The sequence below is a fragment of the Ailuropoda melanoleuca genome, chromosome X (assembly GCF_002007445.2).
Source record: "Ailuropoda melanoleuca isolate Jingjing chromosome X, ASM200744v2, whole genome shotgun sequence".
NCBI classification, from domain to species: Eukaryota; Metazoa; Chordata; class Mammalia; order Carnivora; family Ursidae; genus Ailuropoda; species Ailuropoda melanoleuca.
Window position 1 is genome coordinate 97,458,185 of NC_048238.1, and position 11,708 is coordinate 97,469,892.

Below are 11,708 nucleotides of genomic sequence, written 5' to 3' on the forward strand. Positions count from 1 at the left end.
GTTTTTTTGTTTTTGCCACATGCATATATCATCTTTGTTTTTCCCTTTTGAAAGAATACTTGATTTGTAGGTTATTCTGAGATATTCCTAGGTAGGTTTGAATCTGCTAGTGCTGTTTTTCAAAATACTCCAGATATGAGCCAAGTTTTACAAATCAGAACTTTCCCTTGGGTTTTCATCAGATTCTGGATTTGCCCCCTGATGCTTTCAATCATGATTTCCTGTTAGGTCTAAAGTTATAACAAATTTGTGATGGAATGATTGGACACTGCTATTCAAGGACTGAAATTCTTATACTTCAAAGGTTCTTTGATAACTTATAAATATAAATGATATTGCATATTCTATTTCGACTCCAAAAATACATAAAAGTGCAATTTGACTTTACATGTACAATAAAAAGTAAAGCATCCACTGAATTTACTAGAACAGCATCACACTGGGAAAAAATACAGTCATAAAATTAGCTCTTAACATTTTTCTGGGGACAGAGAAGCAGAAGAGAATGAGATTTAAAAAACAAAAACAAAAACAAAAACCACTACCAAAAACAGGGTGAGACAATCATTTATTTATTGGACAGGGCAAGGCCATTTAAAGAGAGGAAACATATCCAAAAGAAGGTGTTTAGCTTGGTGTTACAGGCATCGATGTTCACAACAAACAACACTACTCAATACATCATGGAAACAGGCCACATACAACCAGGAAGATGCTGTCATGCCCCTCAAAAATTAGCCACAGTGCTTAGGAAACAATCATTAGGGAGTTACAGAGCATCATCGCCTCTAATCCGCCAGATCTGCATTTCTGTGGCTGGGCCATTAGCCCACAGCATTCGGCTGGTTCCCTAGTTACTAAGAGGTCTCTTCCTATATTCTAGAGAGCCTTCAATAGTGCACACTTCTGAATGTCACTAAAATCGCGGTCAACTGCAGCAGGCTTAACTAGCTCACATCACTACATTTTTTTTTTTTTGGACTACCCTAGGTAGTCACGGACTGTCTCAAAGTATTATAAATAAAATTCTGAATTTAACCCATTTAGCACGGTTACAATGCACCCAAATCACCTTTAGTCCTATGGTACATACTGGAAAAAGAAAACAGAAATTCACTGGAGGAAATTGAAGAAGAAATTTGAGAAGCTCACCTGGCCCGAGGTACACAAGCTGCTAGCCAAGTTAGACGCACCTGAAAACTGTGTCAATTACCTGCCAAATTATCGGGCATCATTTTTACTGGGACTTTCCTGACTGGGCAGGCAAAGATTTCAGTCTCCATTCTAGAGACTAGCCAAAGTATTATAACTAGTAGTATATCACGAGTGCTTGGTTACGAGGAAAAACCATTCAGCCTAAGACTGACAAAGAAACGTGGTAAGTGTCTGGTCCTCCCTACTCCACATCTACTGATTTGACCAACCGCTTCCTTCTACAGCAATCACAGTTCTCAAGGGGAGAAGTTCTCACTCCACGTAGAACAAAACTATACTTGGGAAGCCAGTCACTAGCAAGGCCAGACATTGTGCGAATCCATTCATATTAAATGACCACAACAGGCCAATCTATAGAGGCAGAAAGGAGATTAGTGGTTGCCCGGGGCTGGGAGGCACTGGGGCACGGGGATATGAGAGGCGCCCGCTAAAGGGTACAGGGTTTCTTTTGGGGGTGACAGAAATGTCTTAAAATGCATTGTGGTAGTGATTGTACAACTTTGCGAATATATGACAAAACCACTGAACTGTACCCTTTAAATGGCTGCGTTGAAGGTATGTGAATAATAAAAAAGGAAGGCAGCCCCAAAGAGGCTCTTTCGAATCAAGTCATACCTGAGGAAATGGCAGGCAAGCCTGATGGAAGGAGCTTGTTTCTCATACCATATTTTGATTTAGTTATCACTATATTAATCCCCTGAATCCCATTTTTAACTCATTTCTAAATTATCTTAGGCTATCAGCAGATTTCTAACTTTGTTCTCCTTAGAGAGCAGAGTCAGTGTTCCACAGACAGATTGGGTTGGCAAAACAAAACTAAACAGTAAAAGCTCAATGACAAAAGTCTCGTGCTTTGGGGCTATGTGTTACCAGGCAGGATAGAAGAGCTGAGGTCCACTGCTAATGGGAAAAATGCCATCAAGCAGAAGGGGGCATCTTATGGACTCTTGCCAAAGGCGTTTCAAGTCTGCATAGTTATTCCCTTTGCACCTATACAATTCAAAGAAAGCAATGTTTTCATACCTGTACAGTTCAACAAAAGCAACCTTCTCTACAAAGACATGTTAAGCTCCCTGCAGTTCAAAGGGCTAGCCAAATTTCCCTAAACCCAGAATTACTGTTTCTAAAAAAAAGTCTACTCTGTCCCCTCATCCTCACCTTCAGCAGCACCCAACAAAGATGGAAAAACTCTAAGCCTGCTAACGAATCTGAAGCTATAAAACAGTTTCTTAAATGACCTTAATTGTTTTTCACTGAAGCTATTAGTTCCAAATATTTAAAACATATTTGTCCCAATGCCTTTGAAGCCTACCTTTGATGAGAAGTTTCCTTCAGTTTCACTAATTTGCTAGTTTAGTATGCAATAAAACAACAGAGACTTTGATAAGTTAAACTGGCTGATGACAAGAAATCGGTTTTCTTCGGTGATTACTATTCTTCTACACAGGCAGTATAATCAATGAAATCATGAATGGTCTTTTGGTCTATCTTCAACCATTCTTTAACTACATAATCAATTGGGGAAATTTCTGACAGAGAAAGGAAGAGAACATAAGTAGCTTTACAGCAAGTTGGATTTGTTAAATATACTTATGACAAAGAATTTCTGACACAAGAATTGCTCACTGCACACAGAACCCCAGAGAAGTGATGAAACAAGACAGTCAATGTTAGAAGGTATATGGGAGTGGGGTGGGGCGAGAAGTCATGATAAATTAAAAACTGGCAAGCATCTGCTGAAGCACAGCCACTTTTTAGGGGTCATAAGAAAAACTGATAAGCCACCATTTTGCTCTCTTTAGAGAAGTCCATTTGTTGTTAAGAACCAAAGACTTTTTAACTTTCATTCATGCTGCAAAATGCAGTAGTCACATTATTTCCAAAAGGATCCTAAAAACTCAAGTGCAAAAGAAAAGAAATCTAAGAAAATAAATAATTACAAAATCAACATTTTTCAAAGAAATGTGTTCAAAACAGTGATTTTTACAAAAGATATGAATTTGTTTTAAATGGAAAAAAGAATTCTCTCTATGAAAGATCAAAGACTCATTTCACAGATAACTTATACTCCATTAATGATTGGATTAACAGTGTACAAACAAGGGCCATAGACTTTTTTTAATTAGGTCTGAAAGATCAATATAATATAAATACTGATGATGGGGGGAGTGTTTTATACCCCAAACTCCAATATTCCAGCTCTGTGTCCTGTCCTGTTATTATAATTTGTAAAAATCTTAACGACGCAGTGATTCAAGTTTTCGTAACTTCAATGATGTGTTTGAGGACAATGCATCTTGATTTGAAGAGTTCGTCGTATCCGAAGGCCGGAACAGTACTCGACCACGATGATTAAATACATAAAATGATGGATGATTCCTTAATGTGTCAAATGTCCTTAAAAAAAAAAAACAAAGCATCCACTTTAGATACACCTGTACAAAAGCCTATATGAAAACAAGCAGGCTTCTAATGAATTATGAATTTGCTATGGGTTATAGTCTTAACTGAGTTTAAATCCATGGGATCAGGCTATACATGGCAATCATACTATGCCTCATTTTTTTTCCTGTACAAGGAAAATAAGAAACCTGGAAAAGCAACATAACTCAAATCTTTCTTTCAGCCACTCCTTCCAAGATGCCTATGACTATAGCACAAATAATCGCTCAGCTTTAATCACTTCTGTAAATCTTAGAACTAGCTAGCCCATGCCAAATAGTCTTTTAAAAAACCAGTACATAGATTGTACCTTTGATTATTCTCATTTGGCCCTCACTATTCAAGCAATATGATCATTTCACAGATCTGTTTCCAAGAATCTTTCAAGTACAACAAAAAAAAACTCCTTTTGGCCCTTCTGTACCTACTGTTGTCCAAACTCATATATTTTGCTACCACCTACTAAATTTATATATTTTGCTACCACCTACTTAATGCCATTCTGTTTTACTTCTTTCTTTCCTGGCCCTTTGCCTGTGATTCTTGGTAGACTCTTTGTAAGAACTATAGTGGGTGGTGATAGTAGAGTATCCTTTCTTCTTTCCCAGTGAGATATGTGTAGTCAAAAAAAGTTCACAAACACCTAAGTGTATGGCTTTCAGTATTGGTTTGTTTAAACATTATTTTCCTGGAAAAAAAGAGAACTCTGCCTTGATAAAAACTCAAATCTCAAAGTCAGCCCACCTAAAATCCCAAGCATACTCCCACATAAAACAGGAAGCCTGACACGTGACTATTTAAAATGTAAATTGAAAAGTAAAAGTAACAAGGGGGTGAGTTTCCTCTAACAAATAAATGTTTCTTGTGAACCCTTCTGAGGACACATTGTAAAGGGTTAAAATTTCCAGGCTCAAGAAGGTAGGTAAAGTCCAGAGATGGAATTGAACAAAGCTAAAGGATACCTTTATGAAAGTAAGAAATATGGAAAAGAGGGGCGCCTGGGTGGCACAGCGGTTAAGCGTCTGCCTTCGGCTCAGGGCGTGATCCCGGCGTTATGGGATCAAGCCCCACATCAGGCTCCTCTGCTATGAGCCTGCTTCTTCCTCTCCCACTCCCCCTGCTTGTGTTCCCCTCTCTCGCTGGCTGTCTCTATCTCTGTCGAATAAATAAAATCTTAAAAAAAAAAAAAAAAAAGAAATATGGAAAAGAAAAGCAAGCCAAGCTCAAGAAAATAGCTTAGAAGCACAGGAGAAAACAGAAAGCAGAATAACAAATATACTGTAATCCAGGAACAGGAAAGGGCCAGAGCGCAGTTTAGGCCACAGTCTAGGCTCAAGTGATAGAAGAAACTGACCAAAAACCCCTATTCTTCCAAAGACTTAGCTGGGACATGTGGATAAAAAGAGGAAAAAACGGAAGGGAGGGAGGGGAGAGGGAAGGGAAAAAGAAAGGATGAAAGGAAAACATTTCTGAGGGAATATCTTCCTATTTGTCTATCTCCTTCCACCCACCCAAGCAATAAATAATTTTAAGCAAATGTAACATGACATCTGAGTCTAATGTCAATAATCTGTCATTCAACTTCCATTTTTCTACCATATCAAACACTGCCTCAATATTTTGACCTCATTATTCACACAAACTGCATCATCAAAATGTAAAAACAAAATCAACTTTTATGTACCAGAAAACATACATTTTAAATTATGTAAATGAAGCAAAACCCCTTTGAATCGAAATGCCTATGAAAAGGGAAAGACTTACTTATTTTTTAGTTCTGAAGTGGCATCCATGTCTTTAAACTCTCCTGCAATATGAACTATACCATAACAGGTAACTGCAAAGGCCAGAAGTGTCTGAAGAACTATCTGTGTATAAAGATTGAGATTATCATATAACATAAAAATATTATCATAAAAATTTACAATTTTCCCCTCCATCTCTTTTTAGCCTCTGACAGGTATTTCTCCCAGATCCTATCAAGGAGTCATTCTCACTTTAAATAATTTGAACTCAGACACAATAAAATCTTCTATAAATTCTATGGATCAGCTGCAAAAATACTTTTAGGTTTTGCTCAAAAAGCAAACAGGTACTGAGCATTCGGAACTCAGTTACCAACTATTACCTGCTTCCAAGAGCAACTGAGATTTTGTTAATGTATTATTGTTAAATACCATTGAGTATACAAAAGAACACCCCTGGACCCACCACCCAGCTTAAGAAATAAAACTACCTTTCAAGTCCCATGTGTCCCTCTCCAATTATATCCTTCACCATCCCCCTCAGAGTTAACTATTGTACTGAATTGTATATTAATCAATTCTTTAAGGCTTTTCTTCATAATTTTACCAGCTATGTATGTACCTCTAAAATATATATTGCTTACTTTTTCTCATTTTGAACTTTTTTGTGAGATTCATCCCTGTTGTAGTATATCCTTGTAGTCCATTCATTTTCATTGTATTTTATATTTCATTATATGAAAATACCACAATTTATTCATTCCACTGCCGATGGCTATGTGGGCTGTTTCCTGTGTGTTACTTTTACAATGCCAATACAGATATCCTGCAGTAGTTCTCCTGGCACGTGGGAGTGGAATCACTGGGGGAGAGTATACACATGTTCAACTTCATTAGGTAATACCAAAATGCTTTCCAAAGAGGTTGTGCAAGCGAAAACTTGCAATGTTTGATATTAACCAACCTGGGATTAGAGGCACATTTGATTTTCTTGATTGTGATTTTTCTGTATTTTTCAAAATTCCCAATTTGTAAACAGAAGCAAGCTATTTTAAATGGATATAAATGAATATGTATGTGGGGGTGGGGGTGGGGCTAATCTACCACAAAGCAAAGGTGATAGGAGAGTGGCTTAATAGTCTCGTCTATCATAGCTTTCATTACAGACAACTAAAGTCAAAATTAGCCACAAGCTATTACTCTAACTTTCTAAATTAAAACTAATGTCACATGTTATTCCAGTTTACACATTCCCGCCACCAGTGTACCAAGACCTATTTCATAAAATGCAATCATAGGCACCATTAACAAGAATGTGGCAAATCTATGAGTTATCATGAAGTTATGTTAAGATAAATAATGTTAAGTAATAAAAGGCTAATTATAAAACTAGACATATATACACATAGATAATAACTTTTTAAAAGAAAAACTGTTTTGATTAGGTAAAACTATACATAATGTAAATAAAGAATGCTGTTTATGCACAGGAGGAGAGCTGAACAATGGACATACTCCAAGCTGGCGGGAGTAGCAGCAGAACAGCTGAGCAGTGAGGTCACTTGTCTTTTTTATTGTATGGGGTCAGTTTTACTTTTTACGCTTACTGTTTGATTCTGTTACAAAGAAGTTACTATTTTGTCATTTAAGAGCAATTAAATATAAAAAATGGTGAGTGAAGTTCACATACCATTTCAACTTAAAAAAAACCACTTCCTTGATTTTCTTTACTTTTGCCACCTACATATATGTCCCTAAACAATGTTTAGTTTTGCTTGTTCTTATACTTTACATAAAAAATAAAGTCAAATAATCAACTTTTTAAGTCTGTCTCAGACTATGAACAGAGCAACTTCTAGAATGACTACTCAAACTACAGTTCTAGAAACCAAACACAGAAATCTTTTGTTTCCAAATCTTTGGGTTGTACAACGAGTGACAAAGAGTAAAGTAGTGAACAGATGTTACTTCATGTCTGGAAAATCTTAAGAGAACAAGAACCAGTAAAAAAAAAAAAATATACATATATATATATATTATAAGCTATGTGGCTAATTTTTAAAATATATTTTAATGGAATATAAATGACCAACTTACATCTATTGGCAGTGATTCATCTTCCTTTTCTGTTAATCGCATATAAGAACGATCTATAAACCAGAAGCATACCATTAAGGAAATTGTAGCCCATTTTTCTTTCTTAAAATGCAAGCAAATCAATATACCAAAGAAGCAGCTGACTTATATGCTACATAAAGTAATGCTAATCCCAGATTCCTCAAAAACCTCTATCTTCTAAGGCAGTCAGCCTGATCTTGAACTATTTTACTTTCATCATGACCTGCTTTGTCACCTTATAAAACACGGTAAGAATGAAAGGTGAGCAAGTACAAGGAAGACATACCTAAACATATTTTCTTTCTTTCGGTACTATGGGAAAACTAGAATCCTCTGAAACTAAGAGTTTCTTTCACTAACTGGTCAAAGAAATCACAATTACTTAAAAACGAATAATCCTACAGAAAATCTCAACTCTGAAATAGCATCGCCATCACACAGTATGGATAAAGTAATACCGGCATGGACATGTTTTTCCCTGAAAGAATATGTTGGGGGCGGGGTGGAACAGGAGAAATTCCAGAACGTCAATTTCTGCCTCTCTGATTAAATCATAATTCTGCTGCTGCCTTAGCCTCGGGAAGCAGCAAGGCATGAAAGAAAAGGACCAGGATCTGGAAGCTGATAAGCCTGGATCATAAAACCAGCTCCTCAACTTACTGTCACTGGCTTTATCTCATCAAACCTTAAGACATCCTTATGCATTGTAACATGTATCTCAATTTCAGAGTGTTAAAATGTAGGAGTGGGAGGGGAGTGTGTCTTAGAATCAAAGAAATACAGTATCTTTCTACTGCCTAAGTGTCTGCAACAGTAAAATGTGGATAATGTGAAGATTACAGTAGATACATGGTAGCCATTCTGCTGTAACAAAGTTCATCCCAGCGAAGGTGAGCATGCCACAGTACAAGTTGCTATCTGCTGCTACAGTCTGACATGACACAATTAGCTTCAAGGGTAAATATTAGTCTTTTTCCAACATGAGCATTATAAAGAGGTCCCACTGCAGTGAGAATTGCAACAAGGCATTCTCATCTCACCAAAAACACAAAATCCTAATTCTAGAAAAACCTGGCACAATCCCTACTTAACAATGTGCTGTGGACTAAAAAACCCAAATTGCTGTGAGTGAACATGTAGTAACTCTTAAAAGAGAATGTGTTTACAGACATTTCTGAAGTTTTATCTTACAGGTTTAACATAAGGACCAGTGTAAAAGAAACATCAATCCAATACCAAAAATAGGTTTGGCTAACTTCCTACTGTCTGTTCAATTCCTAGCCAGCTTTCTTCTCTGCATGCAGCCTAATCTGACTCTAACAATACCTCTAACCAGACATTTCCTCATCTGTAAAACGAAGGGGTTGGACTTCAGTGATCTCCTTGCTCGAGTACTGTAAAAATTTTACAGCTGAAACCAACTGTAGAAAATGACGCAATACTCCACAGTATCCTGATCTCTAGGGTAGTGCTTCTCCAAGGAAGCTCAGGCAAATCACCTGGGGATCTTATTAAAATGCAGATTCGGATTTAATAAACTCTGGGGCGGGGCCTGAATTTCTGCATTTCTAACAAGCTCCCAGGCTATTCCCTGGAGACTGGTCCGTGGAAAACCCTTGAGCAGCAAGGCTCTAAGATATTTCCTTAACGGGCTCATCCCCCACCTCCCACCCCCGGCCTGTCTTCATGCATCCTGACATACTCTTAGCATAGCATCTATATCACTTTATTGTCATTACTTATTGATTCCATTTGTTTCTCCACTTGACTTTGAACTTCAAGGCATCCCTGTACCTCTGGCACCTAAGCACAGCGCAATTTCAACCACTTACACAAAACTGAATTTCATAAAGCAGTGTAGCACATAGGCTCTAGAGTTAAACTGCTTGTCTTTGAATCCTGGCCCCACCATCATCTCTGTCAGTTTGTGCGTTTCCCAGCTATGCGTGTCTTGACTTCTTCATCTTTCAAGAGCGGTAACAACAATAATAGCCACCTCACAGGGCTTTTGGTAGGACTAAATTAGATAATACATGTAAAGCGCTCAGGTCAGTGCCTGGCATATAGTAAGCATTTAATAAATGTTAGCTATTATTACTGTTATCATTAAAGACTGGAGCTTTGGAGAAAATGTCACAGAATAGAGAAGATCGGGGAAACATGACAACCGAATGTAATCCGATACCCTGCACTGATTCCTGGAATAGAAGACTTTATTGGAAAAACTGGTAAAACCCAAATAAAAGTTAGACTTTAATCAATAGTATCATATCAATGTCAGTTTCTTAGTTGTGACAATATACCATGGTAATAGAAGATGTTATCAATGCAGGAAACCAGGTGGGGGTATACAGTAACTCTGTACTATCTTTGCACTTCTCTGTAAAATTTCAAAATAAAAATGTATTTAAAAAAATAAAGCTGAGTTTCAGTCAGACAAATGTCAATTCACATATGTAAAACGTAAAGTAACTGGGTCATTTTAATTCTATATAATAAACAAAAGGTTTTATCTTGGGAAAAAAATAGAGCTTTGAAGGAATTCACATTTCATTTTCTACTTTATTCCTGAACATGGAAAGTAATCTAGCAAATGAATAAAGTTCAACTTTGAATTCACTTCCTTCATTCAACAAATTTATTGAGTACCTACTGTGGGGAACATTGTGCTAGGCACAGAGATCGCAGCAATGAACAAAATGGGCTGCCCTTAGGGGCTCTATAGGCTAGGACAAAGGTTAGCAAACTTTTCCTGTAAAAAGTCAGATAACAAATATTTTGGGCTTTGCAGGCCATACTGTCTCTGTGTCAACTACTCAACTCCCTACTTAGAAAGCTGCCAGACAATACCTAAACGAAAGGGTGTGGCTGTCTGCCAGGAAAACTTCATTGATGGACACTGAAAACTTGGATTTTATATAACTGCCATGGATCTTAAAATGATATTCTTTGGCTTTTTTTCCCCCAACAAATTAAAACGTGAAAACATACTTAGCTCACTACAAAAACAAGAGAGAGGCTGCATTTGGCCCACACGCCAGTTTGCTGACCCCTGGGTCTAGTAGAGAAGGAAGACCACAAAACAGATCAGCCCTCTCAAGACTGCATGCACTACCTCCTCCGCTAGACTCCAAGTTTCTTCTTGATGATCCAATTGTATGTGTATGTTAAAGTACTTTTACTTTTTTCTTTTAAACTTCCCAGTGACTCTGTGACACAGAAAAAGCAAGAATCAAAATCCACCTCAATGAAGGCTCAGAGAAGGGACATGACTTGCCCAAGGTCACACAGATTTAGCGGCAAAGCAAGTTTTTCAGAACCAGCCCTCCAGACTTCCAGTCCAGTGCTCTTTCACCTGTACCATAGTGCCTCCACGAGGCAAACGGTCACTTAACTTCTCAATCTCTGCCTGGACAGCCCAGGAGTGACCAAGATGTTGTCCACCTAGTTGTCATGGGACCATGAGCATCCGAGGTCCTCAATCTGACACTTTGCCTGTTCAGCCCCACGCTGGATCTGACATCACCTGTCCCGGATTCCCGGACAGACTCCCTCTTTGCCCACCCTGCAGCCAGCTTGGAGCCCTCTCCCAGACACCCCCTTCCCCTTCCACCCCTGCCGCAATCTCAGGTGCCTGTCTCCTCAAACTCAGACTCCAAGCCTTCCACCGGGAAGCCCCGAGCCACTTCTCGGAGTCACCCCACAACTCTAAGGACTCAAATGACCATTCCTGGGACACTCGGCCCGACACTCCCTCAGGGTGCTCCCACACACCGCCCCCGGAGTCCCACACAGGGGCGGTCGCGATCACCGCGGCACTTACGCTGCGCAGCGGAAAAGGCCGCGTGGGCTAGGGCAAAGAGGCCGACGCCCACCAGCCCCTTCCACAGTGACGGCGCCATGATTCCGGAGGAGCAGCAGCCCAACAAAAGAGGCGAAGGGCGACGGAGCTGCTCCTTCTTCCACTGGCGGGTGTCCGCGCAGCGCACAGAGATGACGTCACCGAACCCCTGGGCGCGAAGTGCCTCAGAGGTGGAAAAACCAAAGAGCCGTGAGAAAGCGGAAGCAGGAATGCCGGGAAGAAGGGGAAAGCGACAAGGAATAAGGTCCGCGAGTGACCACGAGCCGAGCCTGCGTGCGCGGTCTCTCCGTGAGGGGCGGAGCTAAGCGGAGAGCTTACCGAAGGAG

At 39.1% G+C, this 11,708-nt stretch overlaps 1 protein-coding gene across 1 annotated transcript; it reads right to left on the minus strand.

Moving 5' to 3' along the window:
- Nucleotides 1–549: 549 nt before the first annotated feature.
- MMGT1 (membrane magnesium transporter 1) lies at nucleotides 550–11,708 on the minus strand. Its single transcript, XM_034649410.1, has 4 exons — nucleotides 11,344–11,708; nucleotides 7,500–7,552; nucleotides 5,422–5,525; nucleotides 550–3,612 (listed from the first exon to the last, which is right to left on the minus strand). Exons 1-4 carry the CDS (start codon nucleotides 11,420–11,422, stop codon nucleotides 3,453–3,455), a joined length of 396 nt encoding a protein of 131 aa, XP_034505301.1. The 5' UTR covers nucleotides 11,423–11,708; the 3' UTR covers nucleotides 550–3,452.

Bases quoted from the DNA above. Each gene is read 5' to 3' on its own strand.
- MMGT1 (XM_034649410.1), bottom strand. From the start codon at position 11,422: ATGGCGCCGTCACTGTGGAAGGGGCTGGTGGGCGTCGGCCTCTTTGCC. The intron at 7,553-11,343 runs GTAAGTGCCGCG...TCTGGTTTATAG, and splicing joins GGCCTTTTCCGCTGCGCAGC to ATCGTTCTTATATGCGATTA. The intron at 3,613-5,421 runs GTAAGTCTTTCC...TTTTTTTTTAAG, and splicing joins ACTTCAGAACTAAAAAATAA to GACATTTGACACATTAAGGA.